General features: G+C 38.1%; 1 protein-coding gene across 1 annotated transcript in view; it reads right to left on the bottom strand.

The window, feature by feature from the left end:
• ZDHHC2 (zDHHC palmitoyltransferase 2) overlaps positions 1-27,521 on the bottom strand; it is a 38,292-nt gene that overhangs the window by 5,067 nt on the left and 5,704 nt on the right. Inside the window, exons 2-12 of the mRNA XM_074822656.1 lie at positions 21,377-21,403; positions 18,118-18,212; positions 14,859-14,979; positions 13,870-13,939; positions 12,265-12,297; positions 7,311-7,431; positions 6,461-6,593; positions 3,921-4,047; positions 3,654-3,746; positions 2,403-2,512; positions 1,872-1,949 (exon numbers count right to left, since the gene is read on the bottom strand). Coding sequence (XP_074678757.1) covers positions 1,909-1,949; positions 2,403-2,512; positions 3,654-3,746; positions 3,921-4,047; positions 6,461-6,593; positions 7,311-7,431; positions 12,265-12,297; positions 13,870-13,939; positions 14,859-14,979; positions 18,118-18,212; positions 21,377-21,403 — 971 coding nt within the window. The 3' untranslated portion in view covers positions 1,872-1,908. The remainder of the gene's footprint in view (positions 1-1,871; positions 1,950-2,402; positions 2,513-3,653; positions 3,747-3,920; positions 4,048-6,460; positions 6,594-7,310; positions 7,432-12,264; positions 12,298-13,869; positions 13,940-14,858; positions 14,980-18,117; positions 18,213-21,376; positions 21,404-27,521) is intronic.

Below are 27,521 nucleotides of genomic sequence, written 5' to 3'. Positions count from 1 at the left end.
AGCCCTACACAGAGCAGTCAAAATTGCAGACACTGGCTGAGTTTCATTCGCTTGTCTCTAACTCTGTTCATGACACCCACATTTTCAACACTTTAACACTTCACACCATGATCAAGTTTGTAGATATACCTATATCTGGAACCGTCTGTGTCGTCCTTCACACTTAACACAAAATCAGAATATAAGGGTCAAGAAATTTTTAGTTTCTCTGATGAATCCAACTGAACTGTCAGGACATTTTTGGTACAGGCTAAAGGTCACCTGTTGGTATCTGCACACCTACTTGTTTTCATAATCTGCCTGACAGTGCAGTACCATGTCTGATGGGTCTAGTAACAATCACTGCAGTTCTCTGATGGCTTTCCATGCCTTCCACTTTCTCCAGAAGTGACCGAGAGCAACTTGACAGCTGTGACAGCATGTCCAGGAGTCATGTCACGCATAAATGAAGGACATCCACTTGAGACAGTTTTTCAGGATGACTGAAAGGGTGCTTCCAATAACATAGGACATGACCTTGCTGGAATGACTCCTCCAATGTTGCTGGAAAATTGTAAATTATTTGGTATGCTGAAAGTCTTAGGGTTGGAGTAAAATTTTTTATCCAGCTTTAAATATGAAATAGTTGATTTCCATAAGCTTTGGTGGAGTTAGAAATCTTCAAATACTAGAGTGAATATGATGATCAATTGTGTTCATTCCCCACAATGCAATTATTAAGGTGTCCTCCTTTTATGTACATAACAGAATTTACTATCTGATTCTCAAACCTGCCTTCTGAGAAGTCTACGTTGCAAGACATGCATGCAAGAAATAAAAAAAAAAACCAAAACCTTGGCTGTTTTTGACAATAGGTGACTAAATTCTCAGGAAGTCATATGCACACCTTTTGTCTTCAGTAAGCAGCACTTTTTTATTATTAAATAGGATGCAGCTCAGTACCTGGCATAGAAGAACAAGCTGCTGATAGCTTATATATTAGAAGAAATTCTTTTTCCTTCATCACCTGACAGACCTTTACCTGCTTGTGCTGGTTTTGGCTGGGATAGAGTTATTTTCTTCACAGTAGCTAGTATGGGGCCATGTTTTGGATATGTGCTGAAAACTGTTGATAAAACTGTTGATAATACAGAGATGTTTTTGTTATTGCTGAGCAGTGCTTACACAGAGTCGGGGCCTTTTCAGCAACAAAAGCTGGGGGAAGAAGGAGGAAGGAGGGGGACATCCAGAGTTACAACGTTTGTCTTCCCAAGTGTCCGTTATGTGTGATGGAGCCCTGCCTTCCTGGAGATGGCTGAACACCTGCCTGCCCCTGGGAAGCAGGGAATGAATTCCTTGTTTTTCTTTGCTGGCATGTGGGGCTTTTGGTTTACCTGTTAAACTGCCTTTATCTCAACCCACGAGTTTTCTCACTTTTACCATTCCAACTCTCTCCCTCATCCCACCGTGGAGGGGAGTGAGTGAGCGGCTGTGTGGGGCTTTGTTGCCAGCTGGGGTTAAACCATGACACTGCTTTAGCAGACAGAGCTATGATCTTTGTGTTCAGTGTTAAGAGCTTGACAAATAGTTGCTGGACAGCTTGAATAGTCACAATTTTATTATCTTTCTAAAGAAAGAGAGTAATTTTAGTATTTTCAAATATTACCTAAAAGCAATAGGTATAAAGGTTAAACTGTTTTGCAAACATGACACATCAAGAAATAGCAGGTTAATTTAAAACTATTAATTCACGTGATACTACTCATGGTAAAAAAAATTAAATTGAAGAAAAGAAAACAGATAGAAATTGCTTTAGTAATTTTCTTTTGTGCATTTTTCAAGTGGTAAGAAATCATGGAATAACATATTAAGTACAGAGAATATTAACATACCTTTCCTTAGATATTCAGATGTTTCTTTTAAGGAAAATTAGGTTTCATTTTCCATGGTTAATGCAGGATTGCTCATACCTTTAAAGACAAAAAATGTTATTTCCACAGGAAAAGGTCTCCTGTCTATTTCAGCAAATAATACAATCTTTAACTAACAATCCATCTTAATGTCATTCCACTATTACCATGTCTCTTCCTGTCCTGTGTCCATTACACAGCTTTTCACTAGTTGCAACAAGGTGTCATCATATTCTGGTATAATACTTTTGACAGCAAATTGCTTATCAGGCTCAGCCTGAAAGCTTATTAGCACCTCCTGGTGTTAGTGTTTTCAGTATCTCTTGGTCAGGTTTAACTGGGAAGGGCACAGCAGCTTGATACATGGAACTTCCTCCAAACATGCATTTAAAATAAGCTTCATGAACTTTGGTTCATGAATACAAACCAAGTGACCTTGGTAATTTTTACACTATATCCTCCAAAATGAGTTTATTACAAAACGAATCATTGCAGCATAAATCAATTCCTTACCAACTTTGCCCTTTTCAGCCTTTGCACTAGTTTCTGACCAAGACGGTGTATCTGTAAGAAGGTGGCTCTGGGAATCACGCAACGGCTTTGCAGGAAACAGGTGGCTCTCACTGTAATGCCAATAAAGAGAACGTTAGTAAAGCGCAGTAATTTTTCATTATCTTACCACATATTACAAACAGTTTGTCATATACAATATTTTCCCTACCTTATCTTGCTTCTTTTCTGATGAATCACTACACTTTTATCATTACATACATTACACTGTAGTTGTCACAGGTGCAAGTTCCATGTAAAAAGCAACACCCTAGCACAGAACAGGGAAACATTCTGTTTTTTTCTTTGACAGCTACTATATATTAATATATGTACTTCAGTTCCAAATGCACCCTAGCCATATTCTGTCCCACTACAACAAATCTGACATGATAAATAGTGGAGAGATCATCTCCAAAATCTCTTGTCTAATATAAGCTATGGATCACTGCAGTAAGAATTAAAATGTCAATAAACAGCTAGTTGAAACGTAATGTATTTCTTTTATGAATAGAAGATTGCCAATATGATTCTATTATCATTTCTTAGTCACATATTCAAGTCTACTGTACTCATTACACTCTTCATTAAATAAATGTTGCAGAAAAGTTACAATATGAAATACCAAGTTATATTTATTTAGTTTAAGGAGCATCTGCATACTTTTCACATTTTAAAGATGTCATGTCCATGAAGGATAAGAATTAAAAAAATATGTCCTATTATCAGCAGAAACAAAACATGTGCATTTAATATGCAGCTTCCTGTCCTTTGGCACAAGTGCTGAGGCCTGGGATTCCCTTATGTGAAGCACCTTTCACCAGATATGAAGAAGCAGGCCTCCCCCAAAAGCCTTGCAAGATAATGCATCCGTATCACAGGCAGACCGACTAACCGTCTCATATGTATGCAGAACAGAATGTCGCTGATAGACAATGTTAGGTAGGTGTGGAAAACTCAGGTCCTTGGATGCCACTGAACTGAGACAAAGCACATCGGGGGAAAGAAAACTCCACCTTATTTCCATAAATTTAAATGTAAGTCTGAGGATTAGCTGAATAACAGCTCAGCTGTTTAAATCTGACTTGTATTTATTAATAGGATACTCTTTATTTGCTTAACACTTTTAAGTATCTTACACATGGTACTATTTATATGTGCACAGGAAAAAATGGAGTATCAACTATCTGAAATGAGTAACAAAAAGCAGATTACTTTTTGGATGTTGAGTTAAGACCACCAGGTGTGGAAGCTTGCTCAGGATCCTGATTAACAAGGCAAGTTGGGAAGGAGCAACCATCCCCTAGACTGAAAAATTCAGAATTAGTGTCATATATACAAAAAAAACCCACTTCGAAGAACTATTTTTTCTAAAGTGGTTATTACTGTTTCTTATTTCAAAAAACTAACCACCCCCCCAAACCCTGTGGATCTTGATTATTCAACAGTTTCAACAAAAGAAGCATTAAAAACTGAGCATACCTTGAAAACACAGGCAGCAACCAGTATTTCTTCTCATCACCAAACACCTGCCTTAGGTTTTTGCTGAAGCCCAAGCTAAAGCCATTCTTGTCTGTTCTATGACGAAATATGGGAGCTCTGAATACCTCTTAAAAGAAAAAAAATAATTGTATCTCTTTGCAAGATAGCACGTTTAAGTTTCACACCGGTATTTAGGCAATTGCACTGATGATATCATCACCCAAGAGGGAAGGCTGTACTGCCCAAATGACTGAGAAAGTTACTCCACTCACAAGGGCCAAAGTCAGTGCTACACAGCCATTGTGTGTGCAGAGGAAGTCCTGTGGGTGAGGAAGGGTGGAAGTCTCCTTCACCCTCCTCCCTAATCAAGGCAAGGAAGAGTGAGGAATTCACTTTTTAAGAAGGCGTGGTACGTTATAAGAAGATTTCAGCACGTGACTATATACTACAGAGTGTTCAGGGAAGAAAAACCTAAACAAAGGGTTTACTACAGAAAGAGTAACGGAAAAGAAGGAAAGCTTAACCTACTTTAGTAGTAAGACTAGCTTTTCACACCCTGTGGTATGAAAAATTATGTTTTTACAGCTGCATAAAGAAAGCACTTTACTCATAGACCCAGGTTATTCCCCATGGATGTCCAACCTAAATTTCTCGAGAAGAGAGCTAAATACAGCTTCAAGTGTTGCAAAGTGCCTGGAGCAGAAAACTCATTCACTTTTCACCAAGTGACTGATAGCCATTTAATTCCCTTAACTGGCTATATATAGTAGGCAAACCACGTCCTGACAGTACAGCTCACACAAACCATGCTGGAACTATGCAGAAATCGTCCTTCTGCAGTAAATCCTTAGCTATGAACTGCTGGAAATGACCTTCAACATGTAGTATGCATTAGTTACAAGGTATTTTAAAGAAGTGGGAAGCGAAAATAGAAATACCCTTTTAGATGCCCATGTTAGGCTAAGAAAACAGCTCCCAGGATGATTTAAGCACAGTCACACTTAAAGCTGTCATGGCTTCATTACCAAACTACTGCATGTTCAAGGGTTTCACATATTGAACAATTTGCCAAAGTAAAATGGAAAGACGAGACAAACAGATCTCTTTGAGTAGCTTAAGGGTACAGAATACATGGTATACCTGCATGGAAATAAATTTGTTTTAAAAACATGAAATGTTGAATTAGAAGTGTACTGCATTATGGTTACCTTTGAACAATTTTTTTTTTTTTCACTAAAATGATAAGAACAGCTTATAAACAGAATATGTAATTATTTCATTTAATCATCATTAGTAAAACTTTTCTCCACTTATAACTAGATCGAGCATATTTTTTCCAGTACTAATTTCTAAGTAGATAATTTTTCAGAATACCAAAGAAACCCACAAACCCTACAGAAATCTTGAAGTAAACAAGGTTTCTTCCAATTATATATATTCAAAGTTTTCCATTAATCATCTACATATTAGTAAATCCCAAGAGAACTGGAAAAAACAGATTAATTCATTGGCTTACTTGAATTCATCTTATATCAACAGAAAAGCATTTAGAGATTTAGAAACTTTAATGAATATATTGCAAATTGCTATTATTACAGGCCAGGATATAGTATAGAACAGGCACTCAAATCTTCTGCACCTCCATTTATTTATCTATCTATTTATTTATTTATTTAGATTTGTAACCAGACAAACATGCATCCAAGTGGTGGGAAATACTGATATTCAACTGATATGCAGTTATATATACTGCCCCACAACCCTCTGAGGTTTTTAAAATTAACTCATAACACAGAGTCCTTTCTATGCATCTACGATTATGTGGTAGACAGGACTCACAACTGTGAAACTGCCTTTCAGATCTCTGTGTTCATTTACTACTAAATATAGAAGCGCTCCCATATCAGATCATTCTCTGACATTGGCTCTTTGTGCTCATTCATGTTGATCAAAACTAATAGCACTATGACCACAAACAGCTTGCCTTCCAGATTTTTTTCTCCTCTCCTTGCCTCCAGTACAGGCAGATCTGGAATTAATAACTGTCTTTCAGAGTTTTTAAACAGAATTGTAGCTGAACTGAACAGAGTAACTTTGGCTCTGCCCAGGGCAAGGGTGGGAACGAAGTGCTGCAGCCCTGATTGAGATGCCACATCAGAGGACTCTGACCTGGGGGCTGGGAATGCCAAACAAGAAGCATCTGGGTCAACATGCATTAGTGTATCTAACATTACAAAGTGATCTCAATTTTATTTTTTTTTTTAAGTTATTCAGTTTCTGTTAACAAGCTGTGGATGGAAGGAAGTGGGAAGAAGAGGATAAGTTCATTAACAGCTTGTCCCCTCGGGGCAAGAGGAAAAGAGTCAGAATTTCTGGGGAGCAGCAGATCTGGGAAGTCAGTACTGGACATTGCCAGATCTGAGCACTTCTAACTAGGGTCCATGCAACCTGTACAGGACTGCCCACCTTTTCCATTACCCCCAATCATATGATATACATTTATTATTTATGTCAAACACAGAAACATTAAATCTACTTACCTAATGTAGATTTATTCTTGCTGACAAGCCAACAGTGATAACCAAAGAGAGAAGACAGACTGACAGAAAACATAGCTGCAGCAAAGAATAAAAACATGATGTGGAACTTGGCTTGAGTATCAGGAAGGCCATTCTGAAAATAAAAAAAAAAATATGCCTTTAGAATTGGGGAAATAGCTGTTTAATTTGATTATTAATAATCCCCTATTCAGCCAAATCAAATTCAGTGCAGACACAAACATACCACACAAGAGTCTGAATAAATGAATTATACACCTTCTATGTACAGCCAGCCATGCAATTAGGTTGCTGACAGCATCGAAGTTAAAGAAACGGGCCCTTTCTTGAGAATACTGACAACAAGGATCTGAAATCTGGTTCTGAACTTTGAAGTGTCTTTTAGTGAATAATAATTTATCTTTACAAAAATTGTGTTAAGTGGCCTTTTCTGAATACTTATAGCATAAAAATTGCAAATCTAAGAATGTAATATCCTAAGTTGTGAACCCAGATAATCACAATTAAAATACTAGAAAATGTCTCTGAAGATTTTTCATAGCATAGCATTAACGGAAGTTAACAAAACCTATCTATAATATAAATGCCCTTGTAAAATGTTTTCTAAATAATTGTATACTTGTTCTACACAGCTTCAAAATAATAAAGAAATAAGTGACATTTCATAAACTATGATAAACAGAAAAAAATAGAGGGCTATGATTATTAGATAAACTTTTGTACGTCATATTAGGAGATACTAGATTACAATGTAATGCCTCAGAATCTTACAACTTCTTGCACAGTGGTACCTCCACATGCTTAAAGACAGTATGTAGGTTAGGGTACGTACTGTCCAAAACTTGATGAAGTACTGTAAATCCGTTGCAGCAATGAAAAGGCAATACAGTAGCGAGTAAGCCAAGAAGAGAAGAAAAAATTTGTAATTGGAGAATCCTACACAGTTGTTCACCCTGATAACAAAAAAAGGTAAAAGTAAAAATGGAATGTAATGAAAGTTATTTCCTTCGCTTTCATCCAATTTAAAATTAAACTTACTCACTCCAAAAAAGTTAATATCAGCATGTAAACCAAATTTTGCTTCCTATCTCTGGTGCCTCAAGCTACTGAAACGTATTTAGTTTCAACTCCCAAATTAGTGTAGTAATTCTAACCAAAATCAAAACATCACCCTCCACCACAAAAAACCCAAAGAACTTTACCAGGTACTACCACTGTCAACAGCTAACTGAAACTGAATTTTCATTTATGGTATGAAATCTGGTCCCAGCACATCTGATGTAAATGTGACTACAGTGCAAGTTACTTTTACAGTTTGTAGGTAAGATTAAGTATCCATGCTTTACCATTAGGCATACTGCACATAATAACTGGGACAGTTACAAGCCAAGAGTTTGAATCTCGACTGAATTTTGTGACAATAAAAGCAGTCTCGTTTAATCCACATCCTCCTTCATTAACCATCCTACATACTAAAACTTCTTACTAAGAGTCTCAAACTTAAGAGTATTCATAGGAGATTCCTAAAAATATTTACATTTGTGTAAAATAATGAAAGAAATACTACCACTGAATAAACATAAAATGTTCCATATCAGTGACAACATGACAGCAAATAAGAGAGATCAGGAACATGTAAATATACATCCAAGTATTAAAATAAACCTCATTTTATCATTTGTAATTATGGGCTTCAAGTTCATCTGTTTCCCATTTTTAAAGAATTTATATGTGAGCAACTAGTATACACTATCATCAGAGACACATGATGAGGGTATGTTTAGTATCACAGCAGCTTCCCATTAGAGGCAATATATTAAGTATTATTAATTTCAGAGCTCTATTAAACATGTAATGATATTATATTCACCAAATGAAAAATATTGGAGACTTGCCCATGGACAGTTTATTAGTAAACAGCTTCCTCTTTCTTTTATTTGGTTACATTAAGCAGCTCTGAAAGTTATCACCGCACCGCTAACTTTGACGTAACTCTCTATACAAGTTAAGAAAAAAATAATTCCATATACCTTCTTTAACTAATTGATATCGCTGTCAGAAAGATCAGCTAATTAAAGAGATGACTACATCCATGAAAGCACTTGTACATTGAAAAATAATTCTCAAAAAATAAGAATGCATGGCTTGTCTCAACTTCCGCTTCTACAAGTACAGAACAAGTTATTCAACTATTCTCTTCTTTAGGGAGACAGTGATGGTAATGGCAGGATATATGGTAATCAGAATAGGGTAAAATCTTCAAATACCAAATAAACTTCCACTGTACACTACTGTTATCCATCCTCAGGGTGGGTAGGGGGGTTGCCTGTTTTGTAGTGGTTTTGTTTTTGCAAAACATGCCACCTTGGCTAAACATTAAATTTAGCACCGCCATTTAAACATGCAGCAATAGCTAAGAATCTATATTAACTACAGTTAAGAAGGGCTCACAACAGATTGTTCTAATTAAAAAACCCAGAAGGTATGTTTCTAAGCTAATTATGATTTTTACTGGAAAGTAAATTTACAATTCTCCACAGTGAAGTGTTTTTCATTAAATATGTCAAATTAAGCAATTCCAGGATAAACTGCAAGCAATTCAAATTTAAGGTTTTTATAATAACCCTATTTTCCTTTCCTGGTATTTATTTTAGGACAGTTTTTACTTTATGACACTGTTTAGTGTGAGAAAAGAAATATCATATGAAATGTTATTCCCCAAAGATAGATTTCTTTCTTGCTGTTCTTTTGCACTACTGCATATGGTACACACATTAAAATAAACTTTCATAAATTATTCCACTCCCTTCAATTTTGATAAAGCCCCGGATTGCGGAGTTTTTACTGCAAGAGAGTAAGTTCATCAGAAGATTGAAGACAAAGTAAACACCAAGGTTTTGTAATTCTACTATTTGAACATGCAGTATCAAATCATAAAACCCAAGAATGGTGGTTAGATTTGAAGTCTTAACATTTTTGAGGAAGAGTAGAACTGATGAATGTGCCAACAACTGGATAAATAATGGTGTGCTATTGCAGTGAAACATTCATACAGAAGAACAGTCCAGGTTAACAATTTGGATTACAGGTAACATTTAAAACAATTCTGAAGCACAAAAAGAAGACCTATCCCTTCTGTCTCAAGAGTTAGTTTACTGAAGATGCCAGGCAAAGAAATAACTTAAAAGGCACCGAAGGTGATACAACTCAGTTAACAAAAAGCATCACAGAATTACAAAGATGCTAAATGAGATTCTCCAAAGATAAAGGAGAGATCTTTCAAATGATTCGTAAGGTGTTCCTAATGCACCTTGTTAGTATTAGAGTTGCTATACACAAATTATATTTTTGGTGATGCCTCGAGCCATCACATTCCTGCCTGCAGTTCCATCTATATATAGTATGAGTAGCAGCAGCACTAGCATAGAAATCACTAATGCTTTTATTTCTGCATCAATTTGCTTTTATTTCTGCTTCACTTAAACCTTTTAGAGTAGTTAGAGGGCAATTAGCATTAAATATTTCCATTTATCGCAGTACTTCGATTAGCGCAGGAGTGATAGCCAAAATAAAGCCTCCCAAGAAGCAGAAGACAGCTGACCTGAGGCTAGGACATGACTACCATCTTACTGCCTCTGCCTTCCAAATGCTTCATCTTACTTTCCCTAGGTTATTTTTACCTGTTCTCCCTACAGAAATCCTTCTCCTAGCCAAATATTAAAATAGTAGTAATTCCCATTACTGTTTCCCTGTTCTCCCTAAGTATCACATGGGTTCCTTCTCCCTTCTTTCCCACCGAACTTACTCCTGCCAAAAAATCCCAACACAAAAAAGCAAAGCAGCACCTAATGATATTTTCAGGGGGGCTAAACCCCACCCATTATACTGATTTTCACCTTACTTTTGTTGGCAAAATACCCGTATGACATTTCCCAAAGAACCCTTGAACACGGCTCTTTAAAGGAAACTATAAAGTTTGATCAGCATCTGTGCAGTATTTCAAAATTCTCTTGTTACTTCCACATAGTTATTTTTTTCAGGGTGAGAAAGGAACTGTGGACATCCTCTTAGATCAGGAAAAATAAAGCAAGACAATACCTCTTTTTCTAGTTCATTTCTGTTACTTGGATCAATTCTCCATCAAGAAGTGTTACATGTCTTTCAAGTACCTTCTCCATTTCTATTTTTTCTTTTTGCACCTATTGCTTATTAGATTAAAAACAATGAGCAAATACTCTCTCAAACTGGGCGTATTTAAGTTGGATACAAAGAGTCTGCAAACAGGTAAAACAAGCAAATGCTACTGAGAGAAAAATGGAATTTATTTTTCTAGAAGTCTATGCCCTAGTAGAAATACCACTTCACTGGCACTTTACACAAGTGCTCAGTTTGATTTGTAATTTGATACAATGGATTTTTATTCTGAAATTGAAGTTTACATAAAGGACATTTTTATGTACTATCTTAAGGCAGGACAATTCAAAAAATCCCAAATAGACCATAAAGCTTATGAAAAGTGTGTATAATACTGAGTAATAAGAGTAATATTGAGACTTTTCACTGATACTTTGTCAGGAATAGCCTGACAGCTGTTTTTCTTACAGCTTTCTACAAGACAGCTGTAAGAAGGCTGAAAAAAGGAAACAAAAGGAAACAGCCTTTTTTTTTTTTAATAAGAAATTTGTTCCACATTCAATGGTTTTATCTGTGTTTTGTGGTTTTATTTTTTATTAAGAAGCACACTACTAACACTAAGCATCATCAAGTTTCATATGCTGATATCTATACAGCAAAAAAGTATGTAGGAAATAACTCTACCCTGTATCATTAAATATTTCTTTCAATTATATCTAACATGCAGCTGCAAAATAAGAAGAGATTCTTAAATCATTTTGTATATGTCAGAGGCTGTAGTCAGGACCAAGACAAACAGGAGGAGCCCAGCACCCCTTTCTCCCCTAGGACAGAGTCTCCTCTGCCCAAGAATTTGATTTAAGAAGGTCAAAGCAGCTGCTTAGAACCATCTACCAATCAGTCTGTCCCACGCAGGAGATTCTTCTTTTCTGATTGGTTTCATGTGGTGAAGAACTGCCATCTACCACTCAATCCTCTTAACTTGGACCTTACTAAACAATTACCTTTAATTATTTCTGTGAGATAATTGCCAAACTGACATAAAATTAATTGCACATCCTGTCTACCCACTGGTTCCAAGGGCTGCTGAGAAAAGACAGGAAAACAAAACCACTGTGCAGGCTGTCACGGCAGCAAAAGGAGGGAGAGTGGGAGGGAGAGGTGAGAAAAAATGAAAGAAAACAACCCATAAAATTAGAAGAGCTAACTTGCTGTTTCCAGCAAGCCCACTCAAGCTGTCCTGGGTGCTTCAGTAAGGGGAACAAGGCACAGTCCTTCCCTTTGAGTTTTAACCTAAGGTAGTATTTCATCATTCAATGCAACTAAGGCCCAGTAATACTCAAAGTTCATGAAGAAAAGATGCAAATCTTAGAAGTTTTTTTACTGACCAGAAGTCTACCTCATCCTAACTGTAAAAACATGGAGTTACCTAACTCAAAGGTCTAAGAAAAATGATATATGAACGTCTTTCCACATCCCACAACTAGGAAAAGAGGACATACAGTAAATAACTTCAATGGTCCTGCAAGACTAGTAACTTCACATAAACATCTAACTCTAGGAATAGTGAAGCATCACCTTCATAACAGGCCCCTCAAGAATTTATTCTACCAAATCAGAAAATAAGAAAAGAAAGCAAATAGTACACTTACCAAGGGCAATGATGATCCATTTTCAAAATGCATCTTAAAAAAACCCAACAGAATTCCAATAACCGCAAAAGGCAAAAGAAAAAACAAAGTCAGCAGCACAGTTACATGTCAGATTTAAATTACTCACATACAGATTAAGAATTAGCCATATGTACTACTGGTTATGTAATCTATTTAACAAATATGGCTATTCGACTTCAGGTAATACAGTTTACCCAGAAGTAAACTGTAGGTAACCCAAACACAAAACACTTGCTCTGTCAAGAGCTTAGTGATTTCAGAAAATGCAATCTATAACTCCAACTTTAGGATTTGGTCTCATTCCGAGTAAGTTTTTCAACTATTTTTTATTCTCTGACAGAGCTTTAGAAACTGGGTTAATTCAATTATTATATACTTAGTGATACAACTAAATCTATTTCCAAGTACATGATTTGCATTTATAGAAATATATACAGATGCACACGAGGTTTTTAAGAACTTACCTTGTATGAAAAATCCCAAACATTTTTGCAATTAATCACTCTCCATTAATAAAACATGCACAAGAAAATCAGATATAATTGAAGCAGGTGAATTTTGACAAGGACAAAATTGAGGTATTCTGCAAAATATATTAACTAATGGCATTCTGTAAATTTCTCTCGTATTTCGTAGGATAACACAGGCCACCCTTTTTCTCCACCCTGCTCAGACATGAGAATGTTCCTATCTTACATTGCAACAACTATCCCATACAACACAACCAAGATCCTCTGCCTCAACTCAGTTACTCTTTCAGTGCCTCTGCTGTTTTGCTGCACAAAATAAGAAGTCTTCTCTGCCTCACAACCATGTTGGAAGGTTCGATGCATTATCAGCTGAAGAGTATTTGGAACAGCCTTAAAGCTAAGAATAAATGAACCTCTGAAGAAGCCCCTTCTCTTAATGTTAGAAATTTAAATCACTGGGGGCAAGAGTGGAGAAACACAGGGACATCCAAGCTAACTGGAGAAAGATCAGAGAGAAAGAACGGCCGAAAGAAAGATTAAATTACAAAGTAATTAGACTTCTGGGGAATATGGAGGTGAACTTCCTTTTGTGTTAGACAAAAACTTTATTTTACAGCTTCAGTTAGAAACGGGGGATGCTTGGTTGTTTCTTTCCTTAAACAAAAATAACCTGCAAGTTATCCAATGAAAAATAGGATATTAAGTTTATTACCTCGGATAAGATGTAAGTGACATCATGATTAGATTGAGATGGGTAGTGATCTTTATTCAGATTCTAATAAAAGAAGCAAATTTTTGTTTATCAGGTATTTTTGGTTATATTGTTAAGGAAAGTTCTTTATTAATATTCATAATTTTTAACCATTATGTAAAGAACGTGTAAGACCATGTAATCCATGTTGGCGTCAAGAAAGCCATCAAATGAATTAGAGTAAGTTACAGACTTCCTTAGAAATAAGTAAATAAAAACTACATCTGAAGAAATCTAAGGAAAAAAAAAAAATCTTATCTGCCAAAACATTAAACCTGAAAAATCTACACATAAAAAAAAGCTTCTGTGTCAAGAAAAAAATCCATTAATTCAGAAAACCACTTATTCAAAATAGTTTCTTACTTGTCGCATACAGAACAGTGATGGCAACGATCTGGTTTTACAAGATGGCATCTGTCACAGTATCTGATTGCTAAAGAAAAAAGTTCCAAGGTTAGATCTCAATGTAGTTACACATTTTGATTCCTGAAGTCCGCGCAAAAGTAAATACTAGCAGCTCAGCCCAGCAGAACCCACAGGAAAGCATTTCAGCATGATCAGAAGCAGCTGCAAATACTGAAGCATCCTTTAAGTACTTGCAATGCTGAATCTAGCAGAGTGAACCCCAAAAGCTCAGTTTTTGCAATCTCTGCTAATCATGTTAATCAGGGTTTTTTCTTCCAAACCCCTCAGCTCTGCAAAACAACCAACAAACCAATAAAACCCACAAAACCCTCACTAGACAGAAAAACCTTTAAAGACTGTACAACAATATAGCTATTTGAAGCTATTATTCTAACAGCTTTAATTTACTATATGAGATTATCTCTTAGACTTGCTTAGATAGCCATCTTTCACAAACTTACAATATCAGTGGGTTAAGATTAACTCTTAGTGTGGAAGAACTTTTGTCCTTGCAACTGAACAACCAGAAAGTAAACCAGTAAGTTTCTTACGGTGATTTATCTAGCTATACCTGACATGCAGATAGTGATTTTTTTTTAAAACCCATGAAAGAAGAAATCTACCCAGTTAAAGACTGCTACAGCCTCTTCTTCAGTTTGTTAGTATTACATGCTATTTGTTAACGTCAGTTTGCAAACATTTAGCAAGGCATTGTCAATCCACTTTAAAATCCTAAATAATATGCAGCAATCTACTTTCCAACAATCTTTCCACTGAATAGATGTAACTGCATAAAGCTACATTAAAGTTCTTGGGTCACTTTGTTATTTTATGAAGCATGAAAACCAGTTCTTCCCTACAAACCAAACCCTTGTAACTTTTTTTTAATTAGTTTAGGTAGTACATCAAGACACCTGCCTTCAGTGGTCTCCTGAACACCTATTTACCTCCAGACATTGTCCGTGTATAGATAGGAAGATCCTTGGCTGCCCGTCTTAAGACTTCTTGCTGGGATTCACCTCTAGGCTCCCTCTCTAGGGATTCTTTGTCTGAATATGATAGATGAAACTGGAATAATTTTTAAAATCAAAGATATGTTAGCAAATTTCAAGTTAAATACCTGTGGAGATGTAAAGAGAAATAAATATTCATTATATAAAGATGGATGAGCAGCACATACAAGGTATTACAGCAAATAACTCAGTGTTCCTAAGACGACTAATTTATTTCATGGCAACTGAAGACAAAATTTATATTACTTCTGATTTGGTATTGATGCAATGCTGAATGCTTCCAGAAGTAATAAGCGACACACTTCAAGAGAAGGATCAAGAACTTACCATTCCCTTGAAAGGTCAGTTAATTTACTTCTGTAATACTAAATATTAGCTAGTGAATATAAGCTAGGGATGTCAGTTTTTAACTGCAAGAAAATATGCTACTAGTAATAGCAGAAAAGATAGCTTTATTTCTCTACTGGTGTCTGGCATTTTCCCTTTTGTTCTTTGCCGTTGCAGAGCTGCTGTTCTCTTCATGTAGGTGTTAGGATGTGTTTTTACTTCAGAGATTGACTGAGAGAAGGAAGAGACGGGTGACCTGTATGACAGAATAACCACTTCGTAACATCTTGCTGCATAAAGGCAACTTCTGTCACTGCCCAAAATGTCAATAACAAACATTGCTCTAGTTGAGAGCTAAGAGGGTAAAAAATTACTGAGACGCATGGTATACATGACGTAGTCCAAATTTCTTATACTCTAAAGTCCTCTGCAACACAGCAACATAGTCAGCTTTGTCACTGTAGCTCCTTGAAATGGGCAGATGCTGAAGTCTTTGGTATCTCTATTTGAGAAACAGGATACAAAATCACCTCTGAAAAGTCTGTATTTGGCAGAAAAAGTGGCTGTCTCTAACCTCTGCTAGAAACAGAAGCCCTCTGCATAGCATTTAAGTCTAGAGAAAGGCTAGTCATTACAATAATACTAAATTTTTTCCTAAATGAAAGTGATGCATGCAAAACTAAGAAAGCAAGACAGAAACATACAGTTAGGAGCCTATTCTCACCTCCGTAGAGAAGGCACCACTCTACCTTCCAGACAAAGCTCACAGTTTTCCACCAGAAGCTGGAGGTTCACTGTTCAGCATGAGTTTCTCGGGTCACCTTTCATTTTCTTCCCTAGCAAGAATACACTCTTGCCAACACCCAAACTGATTTCTATCAGGATACATAGGATCTCTCACTGCAGAAACCTGTTTTGGAATACTTTTTTTTTTTTAATGCTTCCTGTTTGATGTACACAGAGCTATTGCTCCATCATTTTCTATTGGTTCTCAGACTAGCCCTAAGTCTACAAAACCTTCCTGCCTGGAAACCATCTTCTCTCCCACCTTCATCCAACACTTGTATATAGCCAATATACGCAGGTACAGAATGGCACACACTAAAGTGAAGTTCCTCAAAATATCTTAAAGAGAAACTGCAGCTGGAACTTTAGTGCTTTTTATACACATAAAATGAAATAATCTTAAAAAGAAAAATACAGCCTGTGTGGTTTGCACCAGCTGCAGTATTAATGAAAGCAAAATACAAAAGCTTCATCTGTTTTTCAGACTTCAAATGAGTATTTGCTATAGTTGGTACGTCAGTTCAGTCGAACTGAAAATACATTATTTTACATTTACAGACTTCATCCTAGAAACTGGAAGCCAAGCAGTAGCTTAACATTACAAAATACCCTGATTAAATTTTAAGAATACTGCTCTAGCAGATTAGGAAAAAGACATGGAACAACAAAGGCGTCACTTACTGTCAGCAACGCTGTGTAAATTCAAACACAGAAACACCACACGCTGCTTTCTATTACCCAACTTCAATACTTTTAATATCCCATTTGAAGTTCTCCAGTAGCATTGTATGATGGCTTTGGAATCGCACTGTAATTACTAAGGGCTTGTCAAAATGTTTTGGAAGTCTTTTATTGGCATCAGCCCAGTGATTTCAAAAACCCTTCTAATTATCGCTACAGTCACCATATATATGCATATATTTTGCTATGTAATTATTAAATGAAATAGCTTTGTAATTTGTTTCACTCCTCTCTGCCTGCAGTGTGAAATTCAAGATGCCAATCACTCTGAATTATTTACTTGTTTTCACAATTACATATCTTATTAGTGAACAAAAACTATTGAGAACCTCCACACAACAGACAGTAGAAATCACAAGCTATTTATTTTGTGTTGGCTTGGTAGTTATAGGAGCTAGAGTTATGAGTCCGTGCCGAAACAAGTATTGGCTTTGTGGATATTTCAAACTCCAGAGCAGCCACAGCGTGATTCCTCTTGACCTCAGAGGTTGTGTGACATAGCACCTACTGAGGACTGTGGGGTTTCTGTACAAAGACAAGATGGAAGAGGCCAAATAGCTGCACTGGTTGTACTAAGCTGCATGGGGAGGATTTTCATCAAGGCTATTGACAGTTTTCTCTTTTTTAAATGTTAGAAAGAATGTGAAATTAAAACCCCAATACTGTACTAAAAGCAATTATCTTGAGGCTACATCATGCTGGACATGGTTTTGTATCTTAATATTCTCCAAGACAACTGGATCCTTCTTTAACACTTCTGTACTAGCTGGACTTAGACTTGGGGTATATATTTACTCAGACTTCTTTTCCATGGAGCTGTCCTATACTAGCTCCCTTCCTGCTTAGCCAGCCGTGGCTTCCCAGCATCAGCTCACCTGTTGTGTGCTCACGTCACAACCCCCAAGTTTCCTCATACCAAAACAGATGGGGCAGAAGCTTTAATTCAGAGGACAACAGACAGATGCTGACAGGCAATATAACTCTTAAACAGTGGGAAATAATTTTTTTGACCACATAAAAGTATACTTCCATGCAGAGATTTACGCTGCTAGTTCAAATAATATTTTTCAAGCAGAGAGGCTTTTTTCTTCTTCATAGCATAAATATTATCTAGTTTAAAAAAATCTATTAAAAAATCTTTAAAACTTTGAGAAGGTGTTTTGTCTTGGTCATTACACTGTTTGCAATCTGACTTACTCCTATTAAGAAGCTGTAACTACCATCTGTGTTTTTCCACACAGTGTAAAACTACATGAGATCAGAGTCTGAGTTATTCAAATACTACGAAATCAGGCATTTGACTAGGCTATTTCAGAAACAAAAGTTAAGTTTATCTTACTTCTTTTGAAGGATTCATTGGTAGCGTAAAGATTGTTTTCCAATATGACCAGACGAACAGCATGAAAAATATGTGGTAAGCAACCAGGCACACAACTAAAATCAAAAAGGAACAGAATTAATACAGAACAGTGATATTATAGTACTTACAAACAGATGCTGTATGTATCACAGATAGTTACTCTAACAGATGTAAATACAGAGCCTCTGCAAAAAACTTTGCAACAAAAATACTGCGCTGCAACTTTACATGAGACAAATACAGACTGCGTGGGGAAAGTCATGATACAGGCTACACGTACTACAAAAGTTTGAGGGGAATGGTTAATAGCCTATTAAGAGTCCCATAATTATTTGTCAGGCACTCTCTATGCATCTGTTAAATCCTGTTTAACTGATCAATCTCTGCTTTTTAGCTTTATAAACCATGTAGGGAGACTTTCCATGTAGGGAGCTGTGCAAAAAAAAACCAAACAAAAAAACCAACACACACACTTCTCCTCAGTCCCAAAGGAAATATAGCTACCTAAACAATGACTAGAGTGAGAGGAGTCTTTGAGTGGATATGCATACAATACCTGAGCAGGAACCATAACCAGTTAATTTGTGCTGCTAGATTTTTAAGAGGGAGGACAGTAGGGTGGTTTTTAAAAACCTGCGGGTTCTTTAAATTCACATGTTCATTCATTGCTTTATATTCTTCACAGACTGTGATTTATGCTTAGATTTTTTTAACAGATGCTAGTCAACATTTACCATGCTGAGTTGGTTTTACTAGAATACAGAAGGTAACACTAACTTTTCCAAAGAGCCTGCCATGGACGGATAGGTGTTTCCCATTTAAAAGCTCTCGCTGCACTAAGCAATTCACTACAGCAAATAGTAAATCCAAAACTTGTATCCCCTGATTAACTCGCTCTAATGCACAGAAAAGTATTTTCTTGGATTTTTCTTCCTTGGGCAGAGAAAGCAGGAAATAAAGGACAACTAGGACAGCAACAGTGAAAAATATTATTTTCCTGTTGTACGGATGAACTCATATCATAGAGAGGTCAAGGTTATACAGAAGCGACACAGTCAAACAGTCTTTATACAACTTCTATAAATTCATAAGGTTGTCAAAAAACTTCATAAAGGAAGACTTGTTTACTTTCACTACACAATCTGAAATATTGCCCTCATATGGTTAGCCCATGTTTTTATATATGTAATGCTATTCAGTGCTAGAGCATTTTCCATAACACATGCATGACGGTGTGTATAAATAAAGGAACAGTAGCCCAGCATGTTCTTGTAATTTTGCCTCAAAAGTAACACTGAATAAGTGTTTCTGGTGTTGAAGATTGTTTACTCAAAAAGGCAGCAACACAGTAAACATTTATTCTTATCCACTAGGTAGTTAAAAAATAATAAACAAAAGCTAACAAAATCTGAGGAGCAACACTGTACAAAGCTTTTGGGATGACAGGGAAAAAGAGCCATATGCCATGTCTATAAACTAAAAAGTCTCATCAGTAAGTGATAGAACTGGACTCCACGTCAAGCACAATACACTAAATGACCATCTTGTTATTGCACAAGCATCTGGTAGAAACAGCCCACATTTTCATCAGAACATTTCTATTAATCAACTCTAAAAAAACCCTGATTTACTCAAACAAAACCAGTATTTTCTTAAACAACAGTATATTCATGGCATAAAATGAGGGCAAGGTAGGGCAAGTTACATCAGTTCTGTACTCTATGCATTTACTAGTCTGCATCTGTATTTTATTCTTGTGAGAATAATGGTAACTGTGGTTGATAAGAAAATTCCTTTTTCATACAGTTAAAAAAAATACTACTGGAGGAAGACCAAATTTTAGCCTAAAGACATTATCCCATGTTTCCCCTTTAAAGTCTGCACAAGACTTCAGCCCTTGTTTGCTCTTGCACCTCAGTTCTCCAACCCGGTCCAGGTCCCAACCGGTCGCTTCTCCCAGGTGACCTACTCACCAGTTTCCACGCACCGCAGTGGAGACCCTGGGCTACCCAGTTGCTCCACTGGGTCTGGGGGTGTTCAGAATCCAGCACAAGAAACTCAACTCCCTCCAGACAGAAAAAGAAGAGCTGATTGCAGCTCCCTGGGCAGAAATCCTTCTATTTTACACTCTTTCTGAAAAAAACCCAAATGGCGTATCCCTTGCTTGAAGGCAACCCATTTACAAACAGTTAGGATAGCTAGAGCTGCCTGGAAATCTGCAGCAACCTGTAGTAGGGGTGAGCCCCTTTTGCCCAGTTTTCACTCCTGACAACACTTAGGGCAGAAGTACAGCCAGGGTAAATTTCTCCTGACTGGCTGAAGCTCACCAAGGCTTTGGGCAGCTAAAAAAAAAAAAAGGACATTTAATGTTCCCCAATGTATTTTACTGATAATTGTGATGTGCTTTGTAAGGAATTACTAACACCACACTTGTCTCCCCCCCACACACAATGGAGCAGCAAGAAACTGGAATTATTGCAAAGTCTGAGGTGCTGAAGTTTGCAGATATGCTTATGCACTCATATGGGGGAAGAGATCACTAAACTGAAAAAATTTTTCAAGCAAATGTTTCTTAATTGGTAAACACCTTTTCTAAGTGAGGGTGTAGCCAATGACTTAATAAAACCTGCTGGAGTTACACAAATGTAAAAAGCACACAGTTCGTCTTCTAACCCCCAACCCCTTCCTCCAAAAGCTCTGCAGCTCCACACTTTACACTTCCATGTTGTGCTGTGGTATTAAAATAGCATCTGGAAAAACAATCTAAACATTTTACAGCCCCGGGGTAGGAACTCCAATTAATCAGGCAGCTTTATTATCTTCTGAAAAGGTTACATATCTGGAGGACTCTGTTTCTTCAAAGAAACTGGATAAAAAGAAACTGCAGAAAAAATTCACCTCCCGTTTAAGTATGTTGCACTCTGCACAATCATCTTTAGAAGTTCTGGTTTTACAAAAGCTTTCCCTGTTACGAATAAAAATCTTTAAAACCAGAATATAAGGAAAATTGACACTTCAGAAAGCCAGTAAGAAGAGTAAAAAGTTCTAATTTTTCTCATCTCTATTTGGAATGGCTAAAGCAATATTCAGGAACAGCAGGATGGTAAAATGAGCTGAGGAACACAAAAAAAATGCACTTATTTTAAACAGGTTAGATCCGTATCTCAATTCTACTAATAAACTACTATACTACCATGATATATGAATTCTACTTATAAACAGCTAATAAAAATCTTACCTTTTTCTCCAATATTTGTCATTGTCACTGAAAAATGAGAAAAAAGGAAAGAGTAAAAATGATGTTTAAATGATGTAATTGAATACTTTAAACTTTTGTTTATCAACCTAAGAAGGACAAGTAATCATCAAACCATACAAGCTTAAAGCCACACACTATCAAGCATTTATGCTGTGTACATTCATTACAAGAATAGGCAGACAATGCCAATTGCTTATAAGGTTTTTTTGGCTCCCATTCCCAGGCTCAGTTCCTGAGAACTAGCAGCACTTCCATCTATCTCAAGCTGCCCAAGTTTAACCCAAGAAAAGCCACCTCTGAAGAACAGTAATTTCTTTAACTGTGGTTGTACAGGCTTTACTGTTTACATATGTTCTGTTCTTGAGGTGGAGTGTCAGACTCCAGAACTGGTTTTGCCAGCAATACTCAGTGATACCTTAGATCTCCAAGGCATAAAAATCAAAAGCAGACAAAAGTTGCATTTCCTTTAAGAAACTTAGCGTGATGATTACATGATGTGAGGATAGTAAGAGAGTGAGAAAGCTGCAAGTATGTCAGGCATGGAGTGGAGTACACAGATATTATGTACCAGTCACCACATTTATGAAAGAGAATAAATCTTTTTCTTACACCTCTATTCCACTCTTGGTCACATTATTTTAAAAAAATAACCACCCAACAACAGATAGCGAGAACAGAAACTCCCAAGTGATTAAAGCCTCATGGTGCTCTTCCCTTTCCCCAAACCACTCCATCACATGTTTATCCATTCCAATTAAGCAGTCTACAAACTGTAATATTATCAGCACCTACGATTGCAAGCGAGAAGACACTAGCTATACAGATCTCTCATCTGCTCTTGTTTTCCCTATAAAAATGGCTGCACAAGGCTGGTCTTCAACCAGCAGGCACAAGGCAACTCCTACTGAAAGGCCAAGCAGCCATGCCATCCCACTTTGAAGTATTAAACTTAGGCTTGTCAATACAGTGAAAGTCACTATTTAAATATATTTTGCACAATGCAAGGATGTACCATGGGACCAGTGCTGCTCAACACCTTAACTAATGCTCTGGAAGAGTGAACACTTAAGTATACAGATGACACCACTCTGGGAACACCAGCTGATGTGCTCGTGTGCAGGACTGCCACCCAGCAGGACCCAGACAGGCTGAAGGAATGGGCCAACAAGACCCTTACAAAATTCAGTGAGGGCAAAGGCAGAGTCCTGCACCTGTAAAGAAACAACCCCCTGCAATGATACAGCCCGGGGACTGCCAGGCTGGAGCTGCTCTGTGGAAGAGGCCATGAGGGTGCTGGTGGGCAGGGAGCTGAACATGAGCCAGCAGCACCGGGGCAGCAGAGAGGGCCACCAGCCTCGTGGGCTGCAATAGCAGGGGCACAGCCAGTCAAGTCAAAGGAAGCGATTATCCCCCTCTACACAGCGCTCAACAGACCACATTGAGAACACTGTGGGGCTTTGGGCCCCTCAGTCCAACAAAGACACAAGTCCAGGGGAGAGTGACTAGACTGATAGGGACCAGATCACTCATCCTCTGAGCAGAGGCTGCATGCCCAGGGCTTGTTCAGCCCGGAGAAGACATGGCTTTGGGAGGACCTAACAGGACCTCCAGGGAGGCACTGAGGAGGTGGAGCTGGACTCTTCATAATGGTGCAGGGTGGGAGGACAAGAGCCAGTAGGTATAAGTTGAAATGAGAGGATCAGATTTGCTACAAGGAAAAAAACTTTTCTATCAACAGAACAGTCGACCAGTGGAGCAAGTTGCCCAGACATGTTGTACAGTCTCCACCTCTGGAGCTTTTGAAGACTCAACCAGATAGAACTCTGAACAACCTGACTTGACCTCACAACTAACCCTGTTTTGATTAGGAGGTTGGACTAGATGAGCTTAGGTCCTCTCAAACATGAATTATTCCACAAGTTTATAATTATAAAATAGGTCTATTAAAATGAAGATTTGACTATAACTCTAGCAAAACGAGCATCTACCTTACCTGAGGGAAAACAGTAGCTAATCATGTTTATAAAGTTCTTCACAAAAACAGAAGGACACCACAGAAGTTGCATAAGCCACTATACAGAAAACTCTGTTCTGCCTCTCAGTTTGCTAGTTCAGCTAAGAGAAATGTTTAGCGCTTGACAAGCTAAATATCCGTCTAGACAACTGCTGGAGAGAAGCTGAGCGAACATGTATACACCCTTGACTCTGAGGAACAGAGATGCTGCAGTACAATAATGCACAGGAACTGTAAAATTGTAAGTAAACAGCCATCCACCAGGAAAAAAAGACAAGACATCTTTAGAGCTGATGTGTAATTTCAAAGTGCTGGAGCTCTCAGATTAGGACAAACTAACCATTACTCAAATTCCAATTTTCTTTCTCCACCTTGGTATGGTCAGCAAGGTATGCAGAAATTTTGTCAGTCTTTTTGGAATAACTACTCTCTGCTAATTAAAAAACCACAGCCAAGCATACATTGCAGAATCACCATTTCAAACTAAGATCTCCTTAACCAACCTTTCACAATGATTTGTAGTATTTTTCTCTCCTAACAAGGGAATGGCATAAAATACTGTGTGAAAGCAGCTGTCATCTTTTTCCCCCCCTTGGATAAAATGTTTGAGACTTTTAACTTTTCCACACGTCTTTAAGTAAAGGACCAATACAACTAATAAATCCAAATTTAGTAATTTCTACCTGACTGCAAGCCTACAGCTTTTCAAAATTTCTGTCCACCTCTGGGATGAAAAGCACTCTTCAGAGTCTGCACCTGCTTAGTGGATCATCTTTTCAGTTTTTATGGTATCTAGCTTGGAAGCCAGATGTTCCTGACAGTCAGGAGCTGCAGACCATGAAGGCTAAAACGTAAGTGCCCAAAGATTTCCAGTTAATCCAAGCAGAGTGAGAACCATTCTTTTTTTCTGATACATCTTGTCATTTTAATCTCTTTTACCACCCAAGTATAACTCAGAGTTATTTCATACGCTCCTGAGTTGCAGCAGCTGTAAGAGACTGAATTAGAAGAGGGAAGGCTGAAGAGAGATTCCAGTATCTTCCATCTTACCATGCTTTTTTTCCTCACTTACTGCAACTGGTGTTTAGGTGGTGTCCTGGTTTGAGTGACTGCCGGGGTTTTTGGTAGCAGGGGAGGGGGCTACAGCGGTGGCCCCCTGTGAGAAGCCTCTTGAAGCTCCCTTGGCTTGAAGTCAGACCCGCCTTTCCACCAAGACTGAGACAGTTAATAATGGCAGCTGCGCCTCTGCGATAACGTATTTAAGAAGGGGAACCTGGGAGAAGTTGTGGAAGTTGTGAGGAGAAGTTACGAGGAGAACATCTGTGTGAACACCGAGGTCAGTGGAAGAACAGACAAGAAGGGGGGTAGGTGTGCCAGAGCAGAGACTCTCCTGTACCCCATGGTGAGATGGCAGGGCCGCCCCCTCTGCCACCCATGGAGGTCTATGGTGGAGCAGATGCCGATTTGTGGCCTGTGGAGGCCCCACACCGGGACAGGTGCCTGCGCCCGAAAGTGGCCGGGACCCTGTGGGAAGAAGCCCCCGCTGTTGTAGTTTGGCACGAGAATGACTGCAACAGGTTAGGGTGACCCACACACCCATGGGAGTGACTCATGTTGGAGAGAGTTTGTGGAGGACTGTCTCCTGTGAGAGGGGGACCACGCTGGAACAGGGGAGGAATGCCAGGAGTTCCCCCCACCCCAAGGCGGAAGAAGCAGCAGGACTGACTGCACCCCCCAGTCCCTGCCCCCTGCACCTCTGCGAGGGGCAGGTAGAGATATTGGGAGCAAAGCTGAGCCCGGTAATAAGGGAGGGATGGGGGAAGGTGTTTTCAAGATGTGGTAATGCTTCTCACGGTCGTACTCTGTCAAGTGTTGTTGCTGTTAGTGTCTAAATTTAGTGTATTAAATTTATGTTCTTTTTTTCTTCCCCTAATGAGTCTGTCTTTTGCCTGTGCCTTAAAGGATGAGATCATACCTGCTTGTCCTTATCTCAAGTTCCTGGGTCTCTTGCTTTCCTTCTTCTCAGCGCTGAGGGGGAAGGGGGGAGTGAGCGACTGCGTGGTGCTAAGTTGCCCTCTGAGTTCAAACCACAACACAAGGAGACTGGCTGTGCTGCTTAAAAACATCCCCTCTGATGGTGACACAGAGGAATAGACAAGATATCCAATAACCTGCAGCTTTTCACAAAGTGCAGTACTAGTCCTTCTGCTTATGCCTTTTTAAATCACCTTTGACAAAGACTCCCTGAAGGAAGTATTATGTGTGGGGAAGTAATGGACAAGCATCTGCAATACCACAGGACCAGGGAGGAAAGAGGGGGTTTGTTTGGTTTGGTTGGTTTTTTTTTTTTTTGCACAAATGTGGCAGAATTGACCAGCAGAGGGGAAATTAAAAAAACCCACACCCTTACAAATGAAACTCTCTCTTAAATTTCTCTTAAAAATTAAACTTTCTCTATTTGTAGGATGACCACGATAAAAGACTTCTTAGGGTAACCACAAGATGCTTATAATTTTAAAATCACACCATTTAAGTGCATGGAAAATTATTTTCTAACATGAAAAAACCCTTATAATTCTGGATTTGATCAAAGAAACGTGTGTTATCTTCTCTACCTTCTGAACAGCACACAATATATTTATTTAAACCAGATTTTATATTTTTCAGTAGATTCGGTGATACAACTTTGATATATTATTCAATAATATTTGACCATGTAGTCTTCTGTGAATCATTCATACCAGTTTTTCTAGCAGTTTTCTCATTTCTCTTACAAGGGGTTATATTCACTGCTGGTAATACACAGAAAAGTAGGTCAGACTGTGCATCCCATCATTAATAAATATCAGCTTAAATGCGGCAAATTCACTTCCTGGTAGTCAAATAGCATACAAATAGTAAGGGTAAAAAGCATTTATGCCTACAATGACTAAAATAAACACCAAGGACACACCAATCCCGGCCGTTAAGCCACTTCTACAATCTGGGGGAAAACATAGTAAAACCCTTTGAGAGAGGAATGGAATGATACTCCCATATATTCAGAGACAATTATAAAACCATGACCTGCCTTCAAGAAGTCATTAAAAAGTTACAGCTCTGCTCGCCTGAGATACCGCAGGGGCCAATTTCATTAAAAATCAGCCTTACACTGCTGAAGCGTCAGGATGCCATTTACAGTTCAGCACTAGCAGACTATCACATAATTAGAGCCTCTCTGTTTCATTACACAGCTTGCAGACAGTGCTCATCAGAATTAGGGATCAGGTTGGGACATATGCAGGACTTTGGCCAATGTAGATGCCAATTTCCTGAGCCAGAAACATCGTTCCCTGCTTGCCCTGAGCCACAGGCAGCCAGAAACAGCAACAGCACATTCAGTAGTCAATGCTGCTAAACAGCCTGTGCTTGCGAAAAACACAGTGACCGAGGACAGAAAGTTGTGTTACAAAAGATAGGAAAAAGTCCAGCATGGAAAGGACACCCAGAGAAGCCTGAGAAATTCATCTCACAGTTGCTGGTAGTTGCTGGGAGGAAGCCATGCAGGATTAGGAATGCTGCCTTGACAAGCAAAGAGGCACCACAGTATCTCAAAACTGCCTGCTACAACTCCATCACCAAATCAGTTTGCTAAGAAGAGAAGCCACATTGCTAGGCACTTTGCACTGGGTCTGACCTTAATCCAGTGACAGAAATTTCCCATTTCTTGAACTATGGCTCATTTTCTCTAGAAATCTTTATTCTCACTCACCCATGGAAAAAATTAAGTAGGCATCCATCTCCATATAGCTAGAGACATGGCAAGACACATGGCTACCACAAACCCCAAGATTCTGGAAGGTAAAATTTATGTAAAAAATTGCACTGGTTTTCTAACATTAAATTTTTCTCGACTTCTAAACCCTAAATCAAAGTTCCTGAACAGGAGATGTAATGGTTAGATTAGGGGGAAAAAAAAAAAGACTGGAGAAAGCAATTAATTTTTTAAAGCTTTGATGGAAGTGGATATACAAAATCTTGCTTCCGTATTTTATGTACATTTTTTAAATATTTAAAACTTTGAAATGGGAAAATACATATCTGATTCAGAGACTCTGCAGCCACATCTAT

Source organism: Strix aluco, chromosome 4 (genome assembly GCF_031877795.1).
Source record: "Strix aluco isolate bStrAlu1 chromosome 4, bStrAlu1.hap1, whole genome shotgun sequence".
Classification (NCBI taxonomy): domain Eukaryota; kingdom Metazoa; phylum Chordata; class Aves; order Strigiformes; family Strigidae; genus Strix; species Strix aluco.
Note: the sequence above shows the minus strand (reverse complement) of the source record. Positions and strands in the feature narration are given on the sequence as shown.